The sequence below is a fragment of the Vanessa tameamea genome, chromosome 4 (assembly GCF_037043105.1).
Source record: "Vanessa tameamea isolate UH-Manoa-2023 chromosome 4, ilVanTame1 primary haplotype, whole genome shotgun sequence".
NCBI classification, from domain to species: Eukaryota; Metazoa; Arthropoda; class Insecta; order Lepidoptera; family Nymphalidae; genus Vanessa; species Vanessa tameamea.
In genome coordinates this window covers 6,918,319-6,945,732 of record NC_087312.1, presented here as the reverse complement: position 1 = coordinate 6,945,732, position 27,414 = coordinate 6,918,319, and the positions used below count along the sequence as shown (strand labels likewise).

Sequence of the window (27,414 nt, the reverse complement as noted above, 5' to 3'; positions counted from 1 at the left end):
CACAAATTTGGGTTATGGTAAGACTTTTGTCATCAGTCACTTTTAACTAATTTGTCAATTCATAATTGTCATTATTCAAAATAATCAATACTACTAAAAGTTAATTTTTCAAATACTAAAACCTATTATAATTATTTTTTTTATTATTTTGCTTTGAAGTATGAATTATAAACGATATAGAAGTGCTAAGAAATCTTTTCAAGCTGTTGCCGAAAAATATAGTTAGTTCTAAAATTAATAAAATCAAAATGTTGGGGCGTAAACAAAGTCTGAAAGGGGAGCCAGTGCTAGCGGATTATGGCCCAGAAGAATCACTCAATGAGAGTGCTGATATTGAATGGGTAAATAAAGTAAGTATTTTTAATCATTGTAAAAAACGTTGCTCCCCATAGTTTACAGAGGAGTAGTCTAGAGGCTGAGGATAACATTATAAATATGAATATAATATTTTTATTTACAGTTATGGGTTCGGAGAATTTTAAGATTTTGTGCTCTCCTCAGTTTGATGTCTGTTTCGTTAAATACACCAAAATCATTTGAAAAATATCCTTACCTTCAAACTGTAACATTTGCAGTTGATTGTTGTGTTACACTATTATTTACAGCTGAAATGATTGCCAAAATGCATATAAGAGGAATTCTTAAGGTATGGAGTTTTTCTTTTATTAATATTTAAAAAAAAAGATTAATTTATTTAAGAGACACTTAACTTTTATTATTTTTTAAAATTATTCCAATAAAATTTTGGTATAATATTCTCTCAACAGGGTGATGTTGCTTACCTAAAAGATCATTGGTGCCAATTTGATGCTTCCATGGTTTTCTTTCTCTGGGTGTCAGTTTTGCTTCAAATGTTTGAGTTGACTGGAATTGTGCCAAGATATAGTTATTTGAGTATATTAAGAGCTCCAAGACCTCTTATAATGATCAGATTTTTAAGGGTATTTTTAAAGTTCTCTATGCCAAAATCAAGAATCAATCAAATATTTAAGTAAGTGCGAATATAATAGTATTGGAATATAATTAAAATAAAATTTTCAATTTATATAAACATATACAAGAGCATATTATGTAGTAAAAAGAAAAATTGTGGTAAGGTGCCTAAGGAATTAATTTCCTAATACTTTTTTTTCTTTGCAGGAGATCAAGCCAACAAATATACAATGTTACTCTTTTTTTCCTTTTCTTCATGTCCCTATACAGCTTGTTAGGGGTACAATTTTTTGGAGAGTTAACTCATCACTGTGTTCGAAATACTACCAATCCAAAGTCAGTCAACAGTATAATAAGATTTTTTAAAATTTTTGTTAAGTAATAATGTTCCTGTGTATTTAATTAACTTTTTTTTTTAGTGAAATAACCATCAACTCACTAGCCATACCAGATACATTTTGCTCTCCCGAACCAAACTCTGGCTACCAATGTCCTGCTGGAATGAAATGTATTAAGCTTAATTTGTCAAAATATATAATGGGATTCAATGGATTTGAGGAATTTGGTAATAAATAATATTGAATACAGAAACAACAACAAACATTTTTCATTTAATAAATAAAACCTGTAATGTATCACCTTTATATTTGCAGCTACAAGTTTGTTCACTGTTTATCAGGCATCATCCCAAGAAGGATGGGTTTTTATAATGTACAGAGCTATTGATTCTTTACCAACTTGGAGGTCAGCTCTTTATTTCAGGTAAAAAACCTTTTGTCATCTGTGATTAAAATGTATACAATACAAAAATTGCAATAATAAAATGTATATATCATATTTTTTAATTTTAGTACAATGATATTCTTCTTGGCCTGGCTAGTCAAAAATGTCTTTATAGCAGTTATTACCGAGACATTCAATGAAATAAGAGTGCAGTTTCAACAAATGTGGGGTGTGAGGAATCCAATAACAAAAGGGAGCACTACACAATTCTTCACTGGTGATGATAATGGCTGGAAATTAGTTACTATCGATGAAAATAAACATTCAGGTAAAGATTTAAAATTTGATTCTATTAGATTTCTTCAATAAATAAATATATATGTATTAGATAATATATACACATCATAGACTACCTTCAATTAATATTTCTTTGATAACACTAATTAACTAATTAATTTGCCTGTTTTTAGGGAGTGCACCAGAAATATTTCACAAAATGTTGCGATCAGCATACTTTCGTCTTATAGTTATGGGTGTTGTTTTGGCCAATGGTATTATCACAGCAACTATGAATTTTAAACACGACGATAACCCACGGGAGTTCTTTTATGAGAAATATTATTACATTGAGGTACTATTTGCAAAATATTTTTTATAAAATTTATAAATTACAATGATTTCTGACATATTCAACTAAAAAGGTTTTTTATACTCAATATATCAAATTTATCAATAGAACAAATAATGATAAAGTTTATATGTTAAGAATATAATATTTAAGTAATTGTTAGTAAGTCAGTAATTTCATGGAATCATTGAATAAATAATAAATGACTGTACATTCTCTATTGTCAACAAATTCCTTATAGACTTAAATTTCATCAATAACAATAGAGAAACCAAAACAGATAAAAAAATATAATTAGCAATTTTTATATAAGCAAAGGGGGGGGGGATGTATTGTATTAATTAGCTTTGCTTCCTATAACTGACAAGAGTAGGCAGGGATAATTATTACTAAAATTCTGCTCACATTACACTTGAATGCCTCTTATCAAATTACCTATATATAATTATTTTTTTATATATTTTCAGATTGCTTTTACAATTTTTTTGGACCTAGAAGCTTTAATAAAAATATGGTGTCTGGGTTGGAAAGGTTACTTTAAACATTCGGTTCATAAGTTTGAACTTCTTCTAGCTATTGGCACTACAATTCACATTCTACCTCAACTTTACATGTCTGGATTCACATATTTTCAGGTATGTATTTAAATATTGATTATGTATTTTAATCTAAGATTGGGTTGTCGAAATCTAAACTGTTTAATGCAACTATTTTCTATACCGAAACTTTGCGTAGTACAATAGAAAATATACACAATTACTATATCAAGTATGAAATGTTGTTAAAATTCTAAAACAAAAAAATATTATTATTTCATAATTTCAGGTCCTTCGTATTGTGCGTCTTATTAAAGCTTCACCTCTATTGGAAGGATTTGTTTACAAGATTTTTGGACCAGGAAAAAAATTGGGCAGCCTCATCATATTTACCATGTGCTTACTTATAATAAGTTCTTCTATATCAATGCAATTGTTTTGCTTTCTCTGCGAATTCACAAAGTTCGAAACATTTCCAGAGGTAACTATTTCATTTAATATAATATATACATGAACAGCTGGATCATCTTTATGAACTTGCCATATGAAAAATACAAACAGCTAATAGAAAAGGACTGGGTTTTATCGATACATATTGACATTTACTATTTTAAAATATAAAATAAATTAACATAAGCTTTATTCATCATTTTAGTTAAGCCTTGGTAAGTTTCTTATCAATATATGGCTTATTGAGCCTGGGCCTGTTGTTCAAATTTCTTCTTGTTTCCTACTATGTCGTCATTAATGTTGTGGAAATCACAAGCTATTGGCTTTGCACCTTTTTTTCCCATTTCTACTTCACTGTACTCCTACTTTATATATAACGTTATCCTTAACATATATAAAACATTCCTCTTTATTTGTTTATACGTTTTTTACATTTTCAGGCTTTTATGTCTATGTTTCAAATATTAACTCAAGAAGCTTGGGTGGAGGTTATGGATGAAACCATGGTCCGGACGAGTCAAACACTCACCCCTCTCGTTGCCATCTACTTTATACTATATCACTTGTTTGTGACACTGGTGAGATATTATTTTTATTTACACTGCAGAAATATTTCTGGTTATAGTATATGATCAAGTTTTTATTTTCCAGATCGTGCTATCGCTTTTCGTGGCTGTAATTTTAGATAATTTAGAACTGGATGAGGATATTAAAAAACTAAAGCAACTAAGATATCGACAACAAAGTGCCGAAATAAAAGAGAGTCTGCCATTTCGTCTCAGGATATTTGAAAAATTTCCAGACAGTCCACAAATGACCAAACTGCACAAAGTACCGGGCGATTTTATTTTACCAAAGGTAAACAGTTTCAAACAACCAATAAACACTTTAGTTTAGAAGAAAGAAAAAAAACAATGTAGGGTGATGTTATGCGTACATATTTAAATACCCTGGAAAAAAGAAGTCTCTAAAGAGCACTTACAATTTTACCAAAACAACCTAACTCCGCTAATTTTTTAATATTATTTTAATTTTTATTTAAAATAAAATAAAAAAAATAATACTTTTAATTTTGATTGGGCCTTAGACCTACCCTTATTTTACAGTAGCGCTTTACAAGTAGTGGTCGAATTTATAATATATTTTATGGTTTTTACTGGTCTACATTGATAACTTCGTTTTGGCCGTGATTAATAGGTAATCTAAATGTAACTTGTCTAAGAGTTTTATATTGTAACTCATTATAAACTCATCTCCGTCCAGGTGCGCGAGTCGTTCATGCGGCAGTTCGTGTGCGAGGTGGACGGCGACGAGGAGGCGGGCGCGGCGGCGGGGGGCGCGGCGGCGGGCGCGGGGGGCGCGCGCCTGCCGCCCGGCGACCTGTCGCGGCGCGCCTTCGAGTACATCGGCGTGGATAAGATCGCCTTCCCCTACCGCAAGCGGTGCCTCGTCAAGACGCTCACCGTGGCGCCGCCCTCGCAGCGCCCGAGTTCCGCGCTCCGGAGACACGTCGTTGCGTCCATTATCAAGCGAGTCCTTAAACCCTCCTACTTTTTTTGTGTATATTGTGTATAGTGATCGTTATTAACTTAAAATTTTATTTATATTAAAATCTAAACGCGCAAGTATTTACTGTTAATATGTTGGATGTACTGGTATTATTTTAGCATTTGTTTATTTATTTTATTTCCTTTTAATTTTCAGGTAGCGTTCTTTATTTTGTTTGAGGTACTTTTATTTTTTGTTCAATCTTGTATTGCTACTCAAATTTATCACGTAAAATACTCAATAATAATACAAACTTATACATTTTAGCGATTCTAATAACCACCGTCGTCTGGTACTCGGGGATTCAGCCATGCTGGCGACGGGAGGGAAGTCCGGTCTCAAATCTCAAGGAACAGTGTCCAGCGCTAAACAACTACGCGTCGACCAGAAAAAGTAAATATATTGAACCTTTTATATTTTTCTAATAATATGAATCGATTGATCCCCGTCAGTATCTCAATATTAAATTGTCTCAATTGAATGCCTGTATAGTTATAATTCATCAAAAGTCATACCGTTTAGCTTAAACTTCAAATTAAATGTGAAATCGTAATCGATCGGTCGCTCGTGGTTATATCGGAATCATCTACCAATCCCAAGATTCGGCTCGCGATCTATCCGTCGGTCGGTCCGCAGCGGCTCGATCAAGCTGAAGCAGACGTACGAGCACCTGCTGGAGAACGGCGACATCGGCGCCGCGTCGCGCGTCGTGCCGTCGTCGCGCGCGCGCCCGCCCTACCTCGACATCCGCCTGCTGCAGGCCAAGCGCCAGCAGGCCGAGATGAGACGGTACGCCCCTGTGCGCGCTACTGCGTGCAAAGATAAAAGTAAATAAAAACAAATCGATTTCTTCTAATTAAAACATTTAATTACTGATTTTTTTTATTATTCAACTTGTGCGAAAGTCGATTTGGTTTTTAAACAACACATTTACATCCTGTAATTTAGTTTTTTGTACAGCATATCGTATATTTTGGAGTACCGGTAGAAAATTACCATAATCTAATAAAATACCTTTCTATACCCCAGGACTCAAAACTTATATTTTATTAACAATGATAAATTGTTTTTGGTGACGAAGAAGTATTGAGATTAATGTTATGGCAAATGTACAACGAACTACTACTAAATGTTCTGATAACTTAAGTTTGTTAATATTGAGAATATGCTAAGGAGATTAGAATCTCTATGAATATTATGAATGATCCGCGGCAGCAACCAGCGCGAGGAAGACCTGCGTGAGAACCACCCGTTGTTCGACACGCCGCTGCTGATCGTGCCCCGGGAGTCCCGCTTCCGCAAGATCTGTCGCGCCATCGTGGACGCGCGGTACGACGCGCGCCTGCGCGACCCCGTCACCGGCAACGAGAGGAAAGTGCATTACAAGAGCTTCCAGTGAGTATGCGTTACTATAGTCCATTATAATTAAACGAAGATTAAGGTAAACAAACAACACTGACCATTGTTTAGCTAATAATGGGAAAAGTACGAAATTAGTGTAGTCTATTCGAATCGAAGAAGGAATAAAGATAAACACGTACGTACGTATGCCACGCAATATGATAAAAGTTCAGCTATATTGTGCACTACTAACAGTTCGTGACTGATGTATCTTTATTTATAATCTATTCCACTAAATAACTAATATGCACTTTAATTTTACTTCTAAAGTTCTGATAACAGTTTCGTCGTCGTTCAAAAGTCCATTTTTTCGCAAGACCACAATGAATGATATTATAAATTAATTATTCAAGCTTTTCACGAATGATATCGCGGCAATTCGATGTCAAATATTGTTTATTTGGCTTTTGTCCTCTTGTGGTTGGAATAGACTATAGCTTTATGAATATCCAGTAACGAATGATACTTTTGTAAGTGTCACACATCATTATTAATTTTAATAGATAGATTTGTTTTCTTTTTAACGCAAAGATATTCTTTGGACTTTTATTTTTTCTCTTGTTTTTTATAGGTAGTATATTACTTATATAACAACAACAACATAGTACATAAGGTAGGGGAGTTATCCGTTGATCGTGTGGAATATGTATATCAAATGTATATTTATCTTCACTTCCGCGCAATGAAATAGAATAATACATAAATAAATATTGGACAACATCACATACATTACTCTGATACCAATGTAAGTAGCTAAAGCACTTGTGTTATGAAAAATCAGAAGTAACGACGGTACCACATATACCTAAACCCAGGACAACATAGAAAACTAATTAACTTTTTCTACATCGACTCGGCCGGGAATCGAACCGCGGACCTCGGAGTGGCGTACCCATGAAAATCAGTGTACACACTACTCGACCACGGAGGTCGTCATTAAAAATTGGTTTATACTTTTTAACCCACAGTTTAACTTTTTTTGTTTTAGCAATTTCCTTGGCCTCGTTACATATTTGGACTGGGTTATGATCATGGTTACTACGTTATCGTGTCTGTCAATGATGTTCGAAACGCCAACTTATAGAGTTATGGAAAATTTTGTGCTACAGGTACGTTATAATACAAATTTAATCTGAATTTAGCCAGCCTTCCGTTTAGTAACATATATATTTTTTAACAGATTGCAGAATACGGATTTGTAGTTTTCATGAGCTTGGAGCTGGCGTTAAAGATTTTAGCGGACGGATTGTTCTTCACACCGAAAGCTTACCTCAAAGACGCCGCGGCCGTACTGGATGTATTTATTTACATCGTAAGTAAAGTAACCGACGCCCTTTCACTCCGCAATTTTCTGGATTTAGTCATCCACCGCCACCACGCCGGCGCAGGTGTCGCTGACGTTCCTGTGCTGGATGCCGCTGCGCGTGCCGCCGGGCTCGGCCGCCCAGATGCTGATGATCCTGCGCTGCGTGCGGCCGCTGCGCATCTTCACGCTCGTGCCGCACATGCGCAAGGTGGTCTACGAGCTGTGTCGCGGCTTCAAGGAGATCCTGCTGGTATGTTTCTACGGATGACTATATAACACTATCACATAAATATTTTTGAACAAAATTGCTGACTTCTAGTTTGATGTACGATTAATGATTATACACCATTTTAGTAAATCCCTATATTATATATCATCGTAGCTAAGAAATGGACCGTGTTTTGTTGTTTTCACTGTAGAATTAATTATTGAATTATTTTCACTGTAAAATAAATTTCGCAAAGAATTCCAACAATTACGGCAATTAGAAGAGCTCCTTAGGAACTCTTAGATTATATCCGAGGAGCATAGATTAAAAATCGAGAATATATTCGAAGTCAAAGTGCTAAAGTGCAAAAGTTCTGTTTAATTAATGTCGTGTATATAATAATCGATGTCGAAAAGTAAAGCAAATATATTTGCAGGTATCGACACTGCTGATACTCTTGATGTTCGTTTTCGCGAGCTATGGGGTACAATTATACGGAGGAAGGTAAAATTTACTTTCTATAACAACAAATATGTAACTATAAATGAATATTGTAAATGTTAAATATTTAGTTTTGAAATAACAATTCTTCGTCCTTAGGTTGGCTCGGTGCAACGATCCGACGATAACGCGTCGCGAGGATTGCGTGGGCGTGTTCATGAGACGAGTGTTCGTCACGAAGATGAAGCTGCGACCCGGACCCAACGAGACCTTCCCGTCTATGCTGGTGCCTAGAGTCTGGTCTGTATTATTTTTAAAATGAAGCCGTTTCTGATATGATATTGTAACTTATGATACTGTAAGAAATGAAATAATTTTTATTGTTAATTTTTTTATACTAAAATAGTAAAAATTTAAGTAAAATGAAATAATAAGTTGAAAGAATCATTTAAATATCTCTACTGCTATTACTGAAAACAGTGACGTTTTACGTTGGACGGTCTAGCATGTGACGTCACTTGACATCTTTTGACTTAGAACCTATAAATTAATTATTGTCCAGTTACTAGTGTGCTCTTTAAAAATAAATTAGTAAAATACACTTTTTTAAACAAACTTTTATATACAAAGTTTCATGTCTATGGTTGAGGATCCTCGTCCTACCATTAAAATGCACTATTAACGAAACTGACAAGAAGAAAAGGTTCTAATTCAGTTTACAAGATTCGCCATAAAAAACAATCATTGCAAATTATATAAAACCTATTCAAAAACAATTTTAACTCTCTATACTTAACATGAAATTGATTCGAAGATAAAAGTGCATTACTGTGAAATATACGAATTATGATTTTTTCCATTTTGTTTTGGATATCCACAAACTTGTTATCTGAACACGGAAGTAAAATTAAAGTAGATATAAATATTTATCAGAATAGTATTTTCTTATAAATAAAGCTATATTCGTCCTCTCTATGGTGCATTATATACTCCTTCCATTGGAATAGGTTATAAATAATCTATTTCTCATTCACTATATAAAGGGATTTGAAAAGGAAAGATTTATTAGCATTGATTGATGATTAGCATTATGATTACATTGGCTTAAATATAATATTGTCAACGTTATAATTATACTTGTTTATTGTACTCTTGTTTAGTTATAAGTAAATAAATAACTTGTAGATAGAAATAAATGTTTTTTTTTTTGCGATTGATTTATATGATTTTAACTTTTGCAGGGCTAATCCGAAGCGATTTAATTTCGATAACATCGGCGATGCGTTGTTAACTCTATTCGAAGTGCTCTCGTTTAAGGGATGGTTAGATGTTCGTGATGTTCTTATAAAAGCTTTGGGTCCGGTGAGCATCTATTGATTACATCTTAATATATTATCAATTACAACATCATAATAAATATTTCAAAGAAAATTACTGAAAAACAAATTGAATTGAACAATACCGGCTTTATTTTTTTTTAGGTAATGTTTTTATTGCGTTACGATTAACGACTATAACTAATTGTTTATATGTTATCGTATGTATGGCTATCGATTGATTATATGTTCTAGGTGCACGCCATCTACATACACGTGTACATATTTTTGGGCTGTATGATTGGATTGACATTGTTCGTTGGCGTGGTCATAGCAAACTATTCTGAAAATAAAGGAACTGCTTTATTGACTGTCGATCAGAGACGATGGTGAGTTTACACGTATAATATATTCTCAGCAAGTCATTGACCTTCGCTAACGTAAAAATTGCATGCCTCACATTATCGTTAGGTTAAACGAGATGTGGAAAGCCAAATATATATTTGTATATGTATACATTTAATTTGAATGTCTACTTAGTACATATTTAATACTTTTCTTATGTTTTATAAGAGATGTATCACACTAAAACTCTGTACCCTGTAAAACTTTTTTTTTTATTTAAACGATTTGTTTTCCCAGGTGTGATCTTAAGAAGAGACTGAAAATAGCGCAGCCTTTACATTTACCCCCCCGTCCAGATGGCAGGAAGGTGCGTGCATTCGCATACGATGTCACCCAGAATTTGACCTTTAAAAGGGTCATTGCAATCGTCGTGCTGATCAACAGTGGTCTATTGGCAGTAACGGTTTGTATTATATTTATATAATATATATATTGTAATTATAATTTTAATGCCTAATTAAAAAAATAAAATTATAAAATCCAATTTCCCATTGCTGGGTAAAGCCTCATCTCAGTACTGAGTACTATGGATTGAGTTATTAAGTGAATGCGTGGGTGGCACGTGCAGTGGTCGCGGCACTCGTCCAACACGGAGCGGCTGGCGCTGACGTCGGCGCTGCTGACGCTGGTGTTCGTGGTGGAGGTGCTGCTCAAGACCATCGCCTTCACGCCGCGCGGCTACTGGCAGAGCCGCCGCAACCGCTACGACCTGCTCGTCACCGTCGCCGGCTGCATCTGGATATTCATGCACTTCACGCTGCAGGTGACACCTCCGCGACTGCGGGACGCTGCATCACTATATATTTTTATGTTGTAGTCGACGTCTCAGTTTCATTTTTTACATTTCAGAACGATCTTTCGTACTTCGTCGGCTTCATGGTGGTTATCCTGCGGTTTTTCACGATAACCGGCAAACACACGACGCTGAAGATGTTGATGCTGACGGTGGGCGTCAGCGTGTGCAAGAGCTTCTTCATCATATTCGGCATGTTCCTGCTCGTGTTCTTTTACGCGCTCGCCGGTACCATCGTGTTCGGAAACGTGAAATACGGCGAAGGCATAGGAAGGTAATTCTAACTTGGTTCTTATTTGTAATATACAGACGGAAAGGCAAATGAGACACCTGGTGGTAAATGGTCACTGCCGTCTGAAAACAATGAGGCTTTGTAAGAAATATGACCCATTCTTTACATACGTGCGTAACATGTCAATTTTGTGTTAAATGCCACTGACTTGGGTGATAAAATGTAATTTCCTTGTGCCTGTAGTTACACGGGCTACTCCCTCTTCAAACGCAATAATAATAAGTAGTGCTTCTTAGAAGTAAAATAAGTGCCGTAAAATACCGTAAGTATTTATCAAGTCGGTTTTGCGCAAAGCCACCAAGTAAAACTTTACTCATCCTATGGCAAGGTAAGCTCTCGCGATACCTTTAAAATGAAGTATTTACTTATTAAAGCACCTCTTTATTATGTATCAATTGATTTCTTTTCATATTAAGGACGGTTTTCTAATAATATAGTTAAGTCTGTAATAAATGTCACGACTCGGTCAGGCGGGCGAACTTCAACTCGCCGATCCACAGCGTGGCGATGTTGTTCCGCATCGTGACGGGCGAGGACTGGAACAAGATCATGCACGACTGCATGGTGGCGCCGCCGTACTGCACGCCCGCTGACAACTACTGGGAGACCGACTGCGGGAACTTCACGGCCTCGCTCGCCTACTTCTGCACCTTCTACGTCATCATCACCTACATCGTGCTCAACCTGCTCGTGGGTGCGCGCCTTGTGCTTTTCTATCTGCTTAGCTTGCTTTCAGCATTTCTGACTAATGCCATTTGTAACTCAGTATTCAACAGTTCACGAGTGAGATTCTAAATGACATTTGATAGAGGATTTAGAGACAGCTTTACTGTTATCCGAAGTCCATACACAATATTTTGTCTTTGTTAAGTTATCGTTGTGCAAGGTAGCTGCAAACACAATCCATGTATTAAGAACTTGATATTTTGCAGCTATTATCATGGAGAATTTCTCTTTATTTTATTCCAATGAAGAAGATGCCCTGCTCTCGTATGCCGACATAAGGAATTTCCAAAATACATGGAACATTGTAGATGTTCATCAAAAAGGCGTGATCCCTGTGAAAAAGGTATAGCTTCAAAAAAATACACTTCGATTTGTTTAAAAAAGAAATTAATTACCTAATTTGTGATTACGAACTTTTAGGTAAAGTTTATATTACGCTTATTGAAAGGCCGCCTCGAGTGTGACACGCATAAGGAACGACTTCTATTCAAGTACATGTGCTATGAACTTGAAAGGCTCCACAATGGCGAAGACGTGACTTTCCACGATGTTATCAAGTGAGTGATCATCAAATATCAGTATAATTTATAATAATTCAGCTTTTATTTTTTATTTTTGACATCACAATATCTTTAAACAGTTTACTAAAAGTTTTTGGTCTACATATTTTATTATATTTCTGCATTCTCATGTATTTCTGAAGCTTAGAAGTTGTTGTTTGATTTTAAATATTTGTGTAGATCCAAATATCATATATATGGTAATATGTTCATCGTGAACAATAGCAGTCTCCGTTTGTTCATATTGGCAACTCTGAACCCTAGTGGCCTTGACTTGGCTTAATTCGATCTTGTATATCATTGCTCTTTTTAAGCCAAGCGTTTGTTTCAGTATGCTGTCCTATCGTACAGTGGATATTCGAAAGTCTTTGCAAATGGAGGAGCTATTGGCACGAGAAGAATTTGAATTTCTTATTGAGGAAGAGGTGGCTAAGCAAACTATACGAACATGGCTCGAAGGCTGTTTGAAGAAAATCCGCGCTAATAGCAGTGTAAGTAACTTTATTTGAGAAAAAAAAACAAATCAAATAAAATGAACTCCTAAGACGTGGTAATAAATTTTATAGAAACAACAAACAAGCCTGATTGCTGGTTTAAGAAAAACAAATGAGCAACCGTTAGAATTCAACAGCGAGAAGGAAAAGGAGAAACAAGAAACAGAAGCTCAGGTAATGTTCATGTTTTGTTTTCGACCCAATGTTCGACTATAGTGAACTTTATAACAATGTTACCGTGTATATTAACCGGTCAGCTGGGATTGCTAAAATTAATAAAAAATTTAAAATCTGATGTATCTAATGAAACGTCTGCGAGGCTGTTATCAGAACATAAATTATTGTATTAATTAAAAATTAACGTAGTGCATAATATAGCAGATTTATTAGCAAATCGCATGGAATATTTTGATCTATGGTTTGGTTTATCTCTATTTTTTCTTCGATTGGAATAGTGTGTAAGTAAATATCTCTTCAGTATTGAAAGCGTGCCACTCCATGTTAAAATTAATTAAGTTATAATAAAATAAACTTAACAAACGAATATAACCTAATTTTAATATTTTTGTTGATTCTACTCTTAGCCGTCTCATGCACACTAACATATCTTGTAAACAACTAATACACGCCACACGCACTATAATAATTCAACGTGGAGATCCACGTCTTCGTGAGGGAATAAATCTATACTTGTGTTACTATTACATTATTAATTAGTTCAATTTACCCACAAGAAACCTTTAAATTGTAACCTAACCACAATTTCAGCAAACCAGTGCGAATGTCGGTCGTACAGAAATTACCGAATCAACATCTCAACCAATTATGTCAAGTAAGTATTGTTAGGTTAAATGTCTCGTTAATCTTGTCATTTAGTGGCTAGCTTATCTGCAGATCCGTAGTATTGAATTCAAAGCTCAAATTGGGCTAGCTTCAGTTATTCATCAAGTTTATCTTATATCTATAGCAGTCTCAACTCTAAAGGCAGTTGGTAATGTTTTCAATTCCGTGCTTACGTTATCGTTCGTAAACCTGGAATGAACTCTCCGAGTGTATCCAATTATGAGTGAGTAGAGAGTGCCTCTGTTTGCGCGCATACTTGTGCTCTACGGCTCTCCGTAGAGCCAGGTATATATATAGTCTGGTCTCCGTAAAGAATGCCACTTTGTTTGAAATTGATAACACGGACATTAATTATTTAGTTAAACTTTATTGTTAATTTTCAGACGTTGTATCATCGCTAGATATTCAGCCTAAGCGTTCATCTGGCAAAAGTCAATTTAAAAGATCGGGTTTACCATTAATGACGATACCGAGGTTAGTAAATTTCAATAAAAAAAATAGGTTTCGTTTAGTTGCCCTTCAATATATTTTTACAATTTACAGACCCGAAAGCCCAGTGAAGAAATATTTACAACCAACGCTGAGCGACCCACATCCGGCTCTGAATAAGAAAACAACAACTCGTAAGTTACTGCTCAGTGTATAAATATTTCAATATTTAACGATTACGACGATTAGTGCGACTTGATATTTTAATTAAAAATGAAAGTGTTGGGCGGATTATCGAGTACATAACTCGATACACCGCACACGAATGAATGAATTAGACATGTGTTCGATATATCGAAACTAATTAAAATCGGATGTCGTCGGAATATATCCGATGTCATCGATTTAATGTTGCCGAGCAACCGTTTCCACCGCATCTAAAAAACTATCAATATCGTTGTGGTACGTCAAAGCATTCAAAGTACGATATTATTAAACTCATGAAATATTCCCCCTTATTTCTCTTCAACTGCGAATGTTAAACCGATTTCGATATCACATTCGTTTCATCTCTCTCTCACATATCGTACAATGTAAAGTTAAACAGAGACAGGGCGACATCTGAAATCGGATGTCAACACCGATATTTAATTCAAATACCCGTTACACAACCGATTTTACAAAAATCGGATGTCGCCCATGCCTAGAATGGCTGCACACGAATGCGTCATATTAATATAATATGAGCGGTCCGCCAGCGCCGGCCGCGCCGGGCAAGAGCAACAGTCGCAGCGCGCAGAGCTCGCACGCGGCGCAGGCGGCGCTGCACGACGTGCACTCGTGGTGGGGCGCGCAGCTCGCCGCGCTGTAGGCGGCGGCGGCGACGGCACTTCGGGGGCATCTAGTTTAGTCGAGTTTTTAACTAGTTCGAGTGCCCCTTTTTTAATACGTAGAAAGCGATTCGATGTCTGTGTATTTAAAGGGTTGAATAAAAGTTTAAATAAATCTCAAATTATTTTATTTTAAAATCTAACAATATTCATTTTGTATAAGGTTGGATATAAAACTTTTGAATTAATAATAAGGGTAAATTGATACGATTTTAGAATCAATTAAAAGGGTATATAATAATATATAATAATAATCACTATAATAATTACTAAACAATGTCTTCAGTGTGTTAGCTTTTTATCATCTCACTACCTCGGCATGTCATTTTTTTATGAATAAGTTAAGATTATTTAATTGCAGAAAAGTCTAATACGAATTATAATTTGTGTTTCCTATATTTTATTTCATATTTTCAACAAATAGTTTAGATTTTTGTTCATTTCAAAATGAATACTCGGTACATAAATGAGTTACATGTTGGATGTTCACCGTATAATGTTATAGTCTAACGTTATATGGATAAAAAACATCTTTCAAAAATTAAATTTTGGTTTTATAAAATTTAAATATTCTTTAGTGCAATATTTCGTTAAATTAGAATATTGATTCTTAATTTACAAAATTAACAATAAGTTAACTAAACGGTAATCAGCTACAAGTTTGTAGATAAATATGTTATTTACAAATCTACACTATTAACTTATAGGGACAAAATCTGTGTGACCGTTCATTTAGATGTAGAAATAAAAAGATTACAATATTTTTGAGTTTAATTTAACGAAACGTCCCGGAGACGATCACTGGAGGTAATGGCACATTCCCAGAGCGAAGAGCACGACGACGGCGAGCGCCAGCAGCACGCACACGTGGCGGCCGGCCACGGGGCAGTGGAACAGCTTGGCGCGCAGGCGCAGGCTCGCCGCGAACGCCAGCACGGCGCCGATGTCCTCGGCCGACGTGTCGCGGTGCAGGAAGGGCCGCGCGCACAGCTCGTGGCCCACGCCCTGCGTGCGCGCGCACTCCTGCGACAGCCGCGCCGCCTGCGCGATTGCCATTCATTCGTATGGACTTATCGTTGGGGATGTTTTAACGGAACCGAACTTACCATTCGTCGAAAGCATTATTATTATTAATAGATAAAATTTAAATGAACGAAAACAAAGCCTATGTTGGAATTATGATTACACTTTTTACAATAACGTCTGACAAAATAGCGGAGTTTTGACATTTGACTAAAAAATTTGATTTTGTCCCATTTGCCCTTGAAACGCAAACGCTCTTCGCTTTATTGTTCCTACTAGTGACAGGAGGGCTGGTTCGTTCAATGTGATTCAAGGGGGAAATGCTGCTCTTCCACGTGGTCAAGATTTGTACAGTGACTATTTTTAATTCATATTTGTGTATATTTAAGAACATAATGTTAGTAATTCTTATGTAAATAAAAATAAATTGCTGTACTGACTATAACGTCACGTACATATAACATACATTTATGTTAAATCTTTAAGAAAAATGAATACAATGTAACCATTACCTGTATAAAAGGTACCATGACAGCTGATATCCAAAGTAAGAGATTAAGAACACTAATGCCTGCTATGGGTTCAGTACCGGTGTCCACTTTGTCTAGATTCAACAACCACATTATACCAGACGCAGCCCATGAAACATTGACAATCGTAAATAAACATACTGCAGGTGCTAAGTCGTTATTCAAATATTTCAGTAATTTACGAAATTCGGCAATTTCCTGCAAGAAGAAAAATAATGTATAAATAGTATATAGAAGAAAAATATGTATCATCATCAGGATGGAACCTTTTGGAATAGAGGTCCTCATGACGTCAAACAGTTTTACTGTTGGCAACGTTACTCTTCTTTACTAAATAATGGTATTCTAACGAGTTGAGTGCCAAAAAGTGATAAATAAAGTAGAAAAATAAACAGGTTTGCATTTTTTAAACTATTCACGTCACCTCTTGTTTAACTATTAATTACACTATACATGAACTTAGCAAAATATATGTTAGATATATATCTAACAATATATACATCTATGTTTAAATCTCATTGTCTTTGATTAGTTCTATTATATTTGACAGTACGCAGTAGTGTCTATGCTAGACACACAGTATATAATACGTATGTATTTAAGAGATATACGAGGCTAAAAAACTTATTGTGATAATAATACCATTGTTACAACTTACCCTCATCCAGTTTAAAGGAGTTATTGTCCTGTTTAATAGTCGTTCTTTTAAAAACATGAGATGAGCTTGCAACAGTTGAGCTTGAAGACAGTAGCTTGTAATCACAGTGGCTTGCACCATATCGTGGATCAAAGTGCATATTATAAGTAATATCTTTAATCCAAGTATCATCTCACTGGAACTATAAATAATAATTTGTTAGTATTAGTTTCTATTGGCTTTTATGTGTACCAAGATGTTCTCCGAGATTGCATTAAGATTATTCGTTCCTACTGAGGTCCAAAAATAAATTTATTTAAAATTTGATTACTGTATCAACCAGTCGTAATGACAACCAACAGATGGACAGGTTTATTCGCATTTATAATATTATAGACCGCGAGATGATGACACAAAATACTAGGTCATTTGTACCAGGTAGGTATGGCGGTTCTTCAAGGGTCTAATTACGTAAATGCAAAAAGGAAAATAATGGTCATAGCGCTCGCACCGGTGGCCCAATCGCGTGGGCGTTAATCGAACGCGTCGGATAAATAACGAGTGTCGAATGATTTGTTCCACCAAAAATGCCTGTATTTTCAGATAGTCGAAAAAAAAAGAAGTAGGCGGTAGCGTAATGCCATACTTCTCGGGTGTGACTTACAGCCCGCCATATCGACGCGAATATATTAATTTAAATAAAACAATTCAACAATTTGTACCAGGCTAATTTTTGCATAGCTAATCATCGTCGAGTAGCCATTCACGAAAATCACCTTGCCATACTTTTCCGACAGTTCCCAATGGCCGCCATACCACTGCAAAGAAGTAATTTTTTTTTTCGCCAAACGATTTGTACCAGTATTGCATTTGAATTTTTGGAAAGTATTTGGCAAAATGTGACCGTTATTATTTTTCCCATATTTCTAGTAGGGGGAAAAAGTGTTCTATTTAGTCAGAAGTGATTAGTGATTAGATGAAAGCTTCATTTATTTATATTTCGTTGGTATTTGTCATGATTACTTTAAGCCAATTGTTTATTTCCCAAACAAGAGATTTATCCTTTAGTTTTAATAAAAAAATAGAAAGATGAAAATAAGACTACTCAATTAATCGATCTATCTATCTATTCCCGCGTTCATTTAGTATTGTGTAGTTTAGGATAGCCGCAAGTAACAAATAATATTAATGTATTATTTTCACTATTAAGTTATTTGTATATACGTAATCATTTTAACAAATTGAGTTCCTTTTTTTCGTTCTCTTCCATAGCCTTCTGACGTACTTTAAAATTGACTAGTAATCAAAGACAATAAAATTTAGACATAGACAATTAACTATTTATAATATCCCTAAGAATTATTAATTCTCACTTGCCTTGATTCCATCCACCTGAACATGATAGTTCCTCTTGCCATCATTAAATTGACAGAACACAACGAAATACACATCCACAGAATACTGAGGATTATAAAGAACCATAACATTCGCAGTAAGCGTTTCGGTTTAGCAGTGGGCGTCCCTTGAGGCGCGTAAGATGATAACAAGAATACCTGTAACGAATTATTTTTAAATATAACAGGAAGGAGGGGAGGCAAACAAGGCAACAACGGAAAAGGTAACTGATGTTATCATCCGCCGAAAATATAAATTGTACCTATTTATTACCATTAGACTCAGTGTCGTTGCGCTTCCGGCCATGAGGTACCTAAGAAGTTATTTCCATACCAGTAATTACATTGACTCACTCACCATTTTAATCGGAGCACAAAGTGTAATTTGTAAAGTGATATCTGAGATATATGCCATCATTGCTTATTAGTTAAGAGTGCATGTGTCGCCGCTCTTTTAAACAAATCTTAATACATTTTAACTAAAAAATTAAGAACACAAATACTTTATCCAAAAGAACTGTGGTCAAAATCGTTTAAGATTATATCAACTTGGCCCTTAACCTATCCAGGTGAGCTAACATAAAGTACATCCTAGTAGTAATTATAAAATAGGTTTATTTAACACTTTATTATATGTTATATGTACCTATATGTATTTACTTGGTGGTAGGGCTTTGTGCAAGCCCGTCTGGGTAGGTACCACCCACTCATTAGATATTCTATCGCCAAATAACAGTACTCTGTGTTGTTGTGTTCCGGTTAGAAGGGTGAGTGAGCCAGTGTAATCACAGGCACAAGGGACATAACATCTTAGTTCTCAAGATTGGTAGCGCATAGGTGATGTAAGGAATGGTTAATATTGCTTAGAGCGCCTTTGTCTACGGGCGGTGGTGACCACTTACCATCAGGTGGCCAATATGCTCGTCCGCCAACCATGCCATAAAAAAAATCCACATATGTAATTTTAGAAACGAACTTGGCAATAAAGAAGTCTGCTTATGTCATAAACAAATAATGGCTTAACTTTATTTTGTTTAATCGAATAAGATTATTGTTTTGGAATTATATAATTATGAATGTATATTATTTTGGTTTGTAATTGATTTAATTTCATATATATCACAATAAGTCTTTTTCAATAATTTTACACATATTCAAATATTCAAAAACCGCTATTCTATAAATAAATAATAATAAGGTAGAATTAAATCACCCTTTCCATCAGATTTTGTAATTGTTCGTTATCTGATATTCTGAAGAGATATAATGCATAGAGAAAACCTATAAAATGTAACACGCTGGGTCCAATATACGTAAATGCTACATTGCCATAACACACTTGTTTATAGGCATCGTATTCGAAGGAAGAAGTAAGCGCTAAAGGAATTAATTTGTAGCAAAAACCTCTGTCTCGCCTGAAATTAAAACATTAAAAAAAAACGAATTAAATGATGTAATATGCTACGATTTTCACAAGTCAATATATTTGTATTATTTACCTAAAACATGCCATGTATTGAAGTATATATCCTAGACAAAGAAACACTGCAACCTGTGCAGAGTGAAAATGCGAAAAACAAATTGCATATTTTGATGAGTTTGAAGCATCCACTACAGGCCTTAATCCCATAACTGTAAGGAGTTTTAAATAAGGAAGTAATATCTGTAAGAAATAATATCATTGAAATATGATAATAATAATTAGCTCATTGTGGTTTTACACATTTTCTAAGTAAATGCTATACAAATACTCGTAATTTAGAAATTAAGTTGAAATTGCCAAAAAAAATTAAATGTATGATCCTCAAAATTACAATAAAGGAAAGTACAAAAACCCACCAGAAAGACGTATTGAAGACTTTTTTCTCTAAAATATTAGAAGCTAGTCTTACAGTTTATTTTTATGTTCATGATATTTCAACAACTACAAATATAACAAAAAACTATCCATATCCCAGAGGGAAAACGGATCTGAATAGGGATTTAGCCTGCTGGTAAATCCACCAATGATAATTTCACTATTAATACAGTACAAAAAACTTACCTTAGATTTACAATAATGTAAAATAGCAGATGTACTCATATATTCAGTGTCTGGAGATTCTGTTATTTCACCAATCTGTAATTAAAAAAAAAAAAATATTATCTTTTAGATTTTTACAGCATTGAATAAATTTTAAAAAGAAAACTAAGAATATGTGCATCTTTATTTTTACTAATTCAAAATTAACAAACAAACACAAATCATAATATATTTATTACATTTTCCTAGGACTTCGACATCGGTTATGTTTTAAGAATGCTTTAATTTGTGATTTTAATTCTTTATATGTCCCTATATAGGTACATACATATATAAAATTTATATATAATGATCGCTGATTGGTAATATAATACTTATGAGTAATGATACGTTTGATTAGTAATAGAAACTGTTTAAAAGTATTCAGTTTGCTTCATTTAATAGCAAATTTTATTTTATTTTAATTAAAAATCAATAAACACTCTTATGCAATAATGAAAATGAAGAATTTTGTAAATGTCCGTAATGGGAAGTTTTTAGACAGTTTCATCACAGTACAAATAAAATGTTATGTAGTTGTATTTTATTTTTAATAGGTACATATAACATATAATAAAGTGTTAAATAAAGTTACACTTCAAGGATAAAATATAGATAAATTGCTTACTTCGACACTATTGGCGTCAAGACTTGATCTAGTTGATCTTTCCATTGTAGGCAGGGCAAGCTTGTCATTGCCCAATACATGGCTATCCAGGAGATCGCTAGCTGCACAGTGGTATAAAAATCCATTAACCATTTTATTACTCATATCTATAAATTAATTATAGAAATATACATTATACTTAGAGATAACTCTTTAATAGGTTTACGTATATTTTATTCTATTATGGCGGTACAGAATAACGAGCACTGTTTTGTTTTTAATACTTAAATATGTTCAAATTGTTATGTACTTACAACTACTATATGATGCATTGTCGTTTTGCATTCTTTATTTAAAATATACACTTATGTACTCAATTACAGCCATAAAGAATATCCATATTTTGTTTATATACCCACTACTGCTGCATAATTTTAAACATTGTCTTATCCACGAGTAAATAATAAACTACATTTTAGTGCAATGCTGTTTATTACATACATTTTAGTTGTTCGGTGATAGCAAAAAGTGACATTTATTCAGTTGTAAATAACAGTTTTCAAGCTTTACAAATAAAGTTTTATTATATTTATTGGTTCCTTTGGGTTATATTTATGAGTTTTTTAAATTTATTTTTTATTTGTATATCTACTGGATTCTGTTCAAAATATTAAAATGTCTTTGAAGGCAATAGCATAGAAATCTTACATCTTATGCAAAAGTAATGTTTGAATACATGGGTTGAAAAACAATTGATCAAACTGTATTCATATTTGTGTAGTATTTTTTCAAAAAGTAGCAATTTACGGTTGTAGTAACTAGAAATGGTTCATCATATGCGTTGAACCCAGATACCCCCGTTACATAAAGATAAGGAATCGAGAAAAATGTTTTGTTTTTACGGTGTGTACATTCAACTTTTAAACACGTATGTAATAAGTTGGGTTATTATTGTAATGAGTGTCATTCACAGTATTTTAGTCAACTCGCTACAAACAATACAGTCATAATATTAAAGTTATAAAAAAACGTTAATAAATATCGAAATGCAATGTCCTTATTTCAGTTCATGGATGTTTAACAACAATTCCGTTTTTGATAAGATAATTGGATAGTGGGTATATTGGAGACCATTAAAAATATACAGATTTTAAAAGTATGTATGTGTTACTTGTTTTAACTGATAGAAAACTGAAGTTTCATATTGTTGTTTCATGACGTGAATTGATCTAGCAATTTAAATATATTATATTATATATTTGTCGTATGTTCAGCCCTGTCTTAAGTTCAAATAGCGCCCGTAGAGTGCAAGGTGCAAGCGGCGTTCTAGCCATCTTCCCTCCCGCCAAATAATATTTTTAAGAGACCTTTTGCCGCACCTCACCGATGGTCAAGACTTGACCCGTGCAGAAGATTAAGATGGGCCCACATATGATAAATTTGGATAATGTTAGAATTAATAATATTTAACATGTAAAATATTATACACAGAATAAATAAATGAAAAAAAAAATTTTTTTTCGAACACTTTATTTTCATAACATTTTTGGGAGTCTCTTTTTGGTCAAATAGCCAGTTCTTCTTACTATTTGTTTCCTTTCTTCATAATGTTTCTTCATTTTCTTATCATTTTCTGATGACTTCTTCTTATTTCTCATAGAGAACTTCATTTCTCTGTTGCCAGCTGTACCGGTCACTATAGTTGAACCTTCTCTAGCTAATCTCTCTCCTAAGCTCTTTTTGCTAACTTGCATAACACTTCTAATATTAGCTGTTTTAGGAGCTTTCGTAAATTCATACACTTTTTCACCATTCTCAGATTCCAATTCTTCATCATCTTCATCTTGTTTCTTCCTCCTGATTATTTTGTGTTGTTTTTTCACTTCCTTTGTCCACGTTCGATCTTCGTCAGAACTGTCACTAGTTTCATATAATTCTTGATCAGAATCTTTATCCACAGTTTCTGCAATCTAAACAAAAAAAGAAGGGAATTATATCAATAAAACTTTGTATGACTAACATAAGAGCAACAATCATTTTAATGAAATACTTTAACAATTTATTCTTAATGTTCTAATAAACCGTAGGTTTTCGGTTTTTGTAGATAATGTTATCTATCCTGTTCCAAAAAGCAGTAAGTGAAACAAGCCCAGATCAGTCATTGTAGTAAATATGAATTATATACATACCTCCATATCTTCCGTCTCCAGCTTGGGTTTAGATTTGTTCTTGTCAAGTCTTGCAAGTACTGGATTCAGTAATCGATATTCATCAGCACCTTTATCAACTTCAAAATCTGGATTTTCAAACAAAGCCTAGAAACAACAACTATATTGTTAATATAATTATAAATCAAAATATTGTTTATTCTAGTCACACTTGTGACATTATTAGATTAAATGTAATGCTATCACCCATTCGGAATGTAGACTACAATCCGAAAAAAAATCTCAATAGATAGGTACTCCATATTGTTACAATTATTTTGATAATAAAACTGACCTTAAATCTGTCATCTTTAAGCAAATGAACCGAATGTTTGTTCTTTCGCGTATCACTGTCCAAGAGCCGAGATGCCAGATCACGATTGACTTTAGGCAAGTTGTCCTCGACTTTGATTCTGGACGGTCTTTCCTGTTCAATCTTTTCTCTAATTTTACGTTTTTTATATTCTTCAAATGCAAATGGATCGGCAATTGATTTTGCTCTCTTGTACAACCGCACATCCACAAAATACCTTTAAAAAACATACTAGTTATTTAGTTTTTTTTTTTTTAATAAATTCAATTTCGTACCAAAACACTAATATTCTTACCCATGCATATATGCTCTTAATAAATTGGTACCGAGTAAATGATCAAGGCCTAAAGATTCTAGTTCCTGTTTTGTAATAAATTTGTAATCATCATATACAGTTTGTGAAGCTGAACTCTCCATTTCTTCTGTTAAATTATCTAAGAAGGCACACCATCTAGGAGCCGGACCTGTAAATAATATATAAAAATTAAATCTTTTAATAAACATACCTGTAGTATGAAGATACACTTTGTATAATGGTGACTTTACATTTATTTCTTGTAAAGAGCAACCTTCTTACCAGAACGCAACAATACTAATGTATTGCAGTACCAGTTTATGAACAGGGTCTTGTGCTAAGTATTTTGTACATAAGCAAATATTTCCATCTAAACATATTTGTTACATTTGCATCTAAATTAATGATTCTGTCAAAACATGCGACGACAATATGCAAATAATCTTAGCTAATCTAAGCCAAGTAAAATTATTAACTATAATATGCTGTAATATATTAAATGTATTGTAATCTATTGAAATCAAAAACATATTAACACAGACCTAATGATGGTATATAATAAATTTGCATTTTTTGATCTTCAACAGCCATCATACTTAAACCGGTATTTGGAATCACACATAGATCATTGAAATCTACAGATGATTCAATATTTGTGTACTGTTTGCCCTGCAACAAACGAAAACTTAATATTAACTACTACTTACCTATTTACTAACCCTTTACTCTATTTGTTTGTGATTTATATTGTCTATGTATGTTGCCAAACTCTGTTGGAATATTCAAGCATGATATGTCCACAAATTCATAGGGGTATTATTCAGACAAAGTTACTTCGCCGATTTCACTCCCTTAAAGATGAAATTTTCAAAACTACTTTCTTAGCTTATGCTTTTGTTTTTAAGAATAATAATGATAATAATGTTCCAAATATCAGTTGTTTTAGTTCAATCATTTTGGCTGTGCATTGTTATCGCTCACAATAAATTATTTTATAAGTATAGATAAACACTTATTTTACAATAATTTATAAATAAGTATGAGCATTACTTACAGTATTAATGTCCCAAATTTTAATGACATTAGAATCCATTGAATAAACATAATCCATCTGTTTATGAAATTCTATACATTTAATAGGTATTTCATTCATATGGTCTTTAACTAAAAGAGGTTTGCTGGATCGAATGTCATATAATAGAACATGACCAGATGATGTACCGACACCCATCTGCAATGCTCCATTAAACTTTAGAGCACTTATGGAAGGCACACTTGTATTTCTGTAAGAACATAATCAAGTAATAAATAATAATAATAATCAATATTTTATTTAATAAAAAAAAATTGTTAGTAAAATTTTATTTAAATTCTTAAAGTATATAAGCATTTCAGTTACTATTCTATTTATAAAATAATGATAAACAAGAATTTTAATTTAATGCAAAATAAATTAAGAGTCCTTAATTGAATATTAAGTAATATTCATTAAATGATATAAAAAAATAATTAACATATTTACCTATATTCTGCATCCGAACAATGGAGAGCACAATCTAAAATTCCTTGTCTTGATTTAGTACGAGGATCCCAAGCCTCCACATGACCGCTTTCTGTGCCAAACACTAATAAACCATGTTCTTCATTCACACTGCAACAATTTATCTCTGTTGCCTTTGTCACATATGGTGCCAAAAATTGTCCCAATTCTAAATTTAATCTATACACTTCCTGCAATCAATTTTGAACAAATCTTTTTATGACCACATTCAAAACTTTCTCACATTTTAAATTGATTATAAGCAAATATCAACATTTTAAAGTAATATTAAACTTACATTTGAAGCTCCAACTACAATAAGATCACAGGATGGCCGATGATATTTCATATCCCTTCCAAAATGTGGAACTCTGAGACGAAAATGCCGACCATGGCCCACATGAAACTCAACATATCGATCACATTGTAAGAATACAATCTGAAATTTTATATAATAAAAATAATTAGCTGGAAATGTGTTCATAATAATTTATAATTCTACTAGATGTAGCCTGCGGCTTCGCTCACGATTTAGGCATTGGTTATCATGTGTTAGGCAAACAAGCGTAGCCTATGTCCTTCCTTAGAGTTCAAGTTTGCTTCATACCAAATTTCATCAAATTCGTTTCATTGGTTTGGTAGTCAAAGAGCGACAGACAGAGTTACTTTTACATTTATAATATTAGTATAGATTATCAACATATTTTAGAAAATTTTACTTACTTTTGTGTAATCTTCACTTAATATCTCAAATGTAACAACTTCAGAATCCAAACATCTTTCAAATTTCAATGATAAGTTATTCACATCAAAACATTTTATTCTTGGTTTATATATACCAGTAGCCATAATATACTGTCCATCTTTTGACACACGTAAACTTGTACTAACACCAGGCATATCAAACTCTTGGATGAGTTCTATTCTTCTCCTTAAATCTACATTTTTCTTTAATAGTGCTCTTTTCTTCCTTTCTGTTAACCACTAAAATTTAATTACATAGGTTAGTGTAATTGCCAGGCTGACAAAATTTAATTTTAAGTCTAATATTCCTTAATTATGATATGCATCATACAGTAAAGCTATTATGTTAAATTATTTTATTTCGTTTAAAAATACGTCTCTTTACTTTCATTATATTATAAATAAATAAACAAAGAAGCATATTGATAGAATTCATCCCCTTTCATTGAATTTGATTGAATAGTTTGAGAATTAAGTTTTTTAATACAATTTTCCTAAACATGGTGGCAGGTTTAGAAAATTGTACCAGGGAGTTTCAGAGTCAATTTACCCTTTATAAATGATAAAAAATGTAACTTACATCTGGTAATGACTTTCCAGCACTAAGATTGTAAATTTTCACATTATCTATTTCAGAAACTTGCATTTTTTCTTATTCAAGTATTCAAAGCATATATATTAAAAATGAGTTATTGACAGATTTAATTTAATAGGGTTTAATTATTGTAATAACCCGTATATAATAATCATAATAAATCCCATGCCATGCGGTAGACATAACATGAAATATCACTTGTCAATTGTCATTATAACTTGTCAAATGTCTCTTGTCATTGTCAAGAAGATATTTTGGAATAATGATCTCTTCCATTAAACTAAGAATTGAATTGAATTGAATGATCTCTTGACAGGGACTCTTGATGTTGATACTGTGGCAACGAATTAGTGATACTCCTTGGAACAAACTTAAAATTAACATCGCGTCAAAGAATATTATTGATGGCTTAATCATTAAAAAAACTAGTTTGATAGTGCTTCAAGACTCCACAACGTTCTAGTCGTTAAAAGCATTGAAGAGGCATCAAAGTATTTACTAGTCGATGAAATAGTTAACACTAGTAAACATAAAAACATTTATTA

General features: G+C 33.5%; 2 protein-coding genes across 2 annotated transcripts; one reads left to right on the top strand and one right to left on the bottom strand.

Moving 5' to 3' along the window:
• The first annotated feature begins 69 nt into the window (after positions 1 to 69).
• Positions 70 to 14,934, top strand: LOC113394567 (sodium leak channel NALCN). The gene is made up of 35 exons (XM_026631918.2): positions 70 to 350; positions 461 to 646; positions 768 to 991; positions 1,141 to 1,269; positions 1,353 to 1,498; positions 1,587 to 1,695; positions 1,785 to 1,984; positions 2,127 to 2,287; positions 2,752 to 2,919; positions 3,110 to 3,301; positions 3,711 to 3,848; positions 3,922 to 4,128; positions 4,534 to 4,799; positions 5,086 to 5,211; positions 5,419 to 5,607; positions 6,034 to 6,213; positions 7,208 to 7,328; positions 7,400 to 7,531; positions 7,608 to 7,775; positions 8,170 to 8,237; positions 8,334 to 8,474; positions 9,416 to 9,536; positions 9,746 to 9,879; positions 10,133 to 10,298; positions 10,464 to 10,658; positions 10,745 to 10,962; positions 11,451 to 11,674; positions 11,913 to 12,049; positions 12,127 to 12,263; positions 12,598 to 12,757; positions 12,833 to 12,934; positions 13,529 to 13,592; positions 13,987 to 14,077; positions 14,147 to 14,226; positions 14,791 to 14,934. The coding sequence occupies exons 1-35, from the start codon at positions 249 to 251 to the stop codon at positions 14,901 to 14,903; spliced, it is 5,295 nt and encodes a 1,764-aa protein (XP_026487703.1). The 5' UTR covers positions 70 to 248; the 3' UTR covers positions 14,904 to 14,934.
• Positions 14,935 to 15,464: 530 nt separating this feature from the next.
• On the bottom strand, positions 15,465 to 27,067 carry L(2)34fd (lethal (2) 34Fd). Its single transcript, XM_064220576.1, has 19 exons — positions 26,855 to 27,067; positions 26,254 to 26,514; positions 25,829 to 25,969; positions 25,513 to 25,721; positions 25,045 to 25,273; positions 24,533 to 24,659; positions 23,991 to 24,159; positions 23,678 to 23,912; positions 23,365 to 23,490; positions 22,714 to 23,145; positions 21,490 to 21,523; positions 21,197 to 21,297; positions 20,551 to 20,625; positions 20,006 to 20,169; positions 19,720 to 19,921; positions 18,490 to 18,665; positions 17,134 to 17,314; positions 16,458 to 16,673; positions 15,465 to 15,963 (listed from the first exon to the last, which is right to left on the bottom strand). Exons 1-19 carry the CDS (start codon positions 26,918 to 26,920, stop codon positions 15,721 to 15,723), a joined length of 3,387 nt encoding a protein of 1,128 aa, XP_064076646.1. The 5' UTR covers positions 26,921 to 27,067; the 3' UTR covers positions 15,465 to 15,720.
• Positions 27,068 to 27,414: the final 347 nt, after the last annotated feature.

Bases quoted from the DNA above. Each gene is read 5' to 3' on its own strand.
- LOC113394567 (XM_026631918.2), top strand. From the start codon at position 249: ATGTTGGGGCGTAAACAAAGTCTGAAAGGGGAGCCAGTGCTAGCGGAT. The intron at 3,849-3,921 runs GTGAGATATTAT...TTTATTTTCCAG, and splicing joins ATCACTTGTTTGTGACACTG to ATCGTGCTATCGCTTTTCGT. The intron at 7,776-8,169 runs GTATGTTTCTAC...ATATATTTGCAG, and splicing joins GCTTCAAGGAGATCCTGCTG to GTATCGACACTGCTGATACT.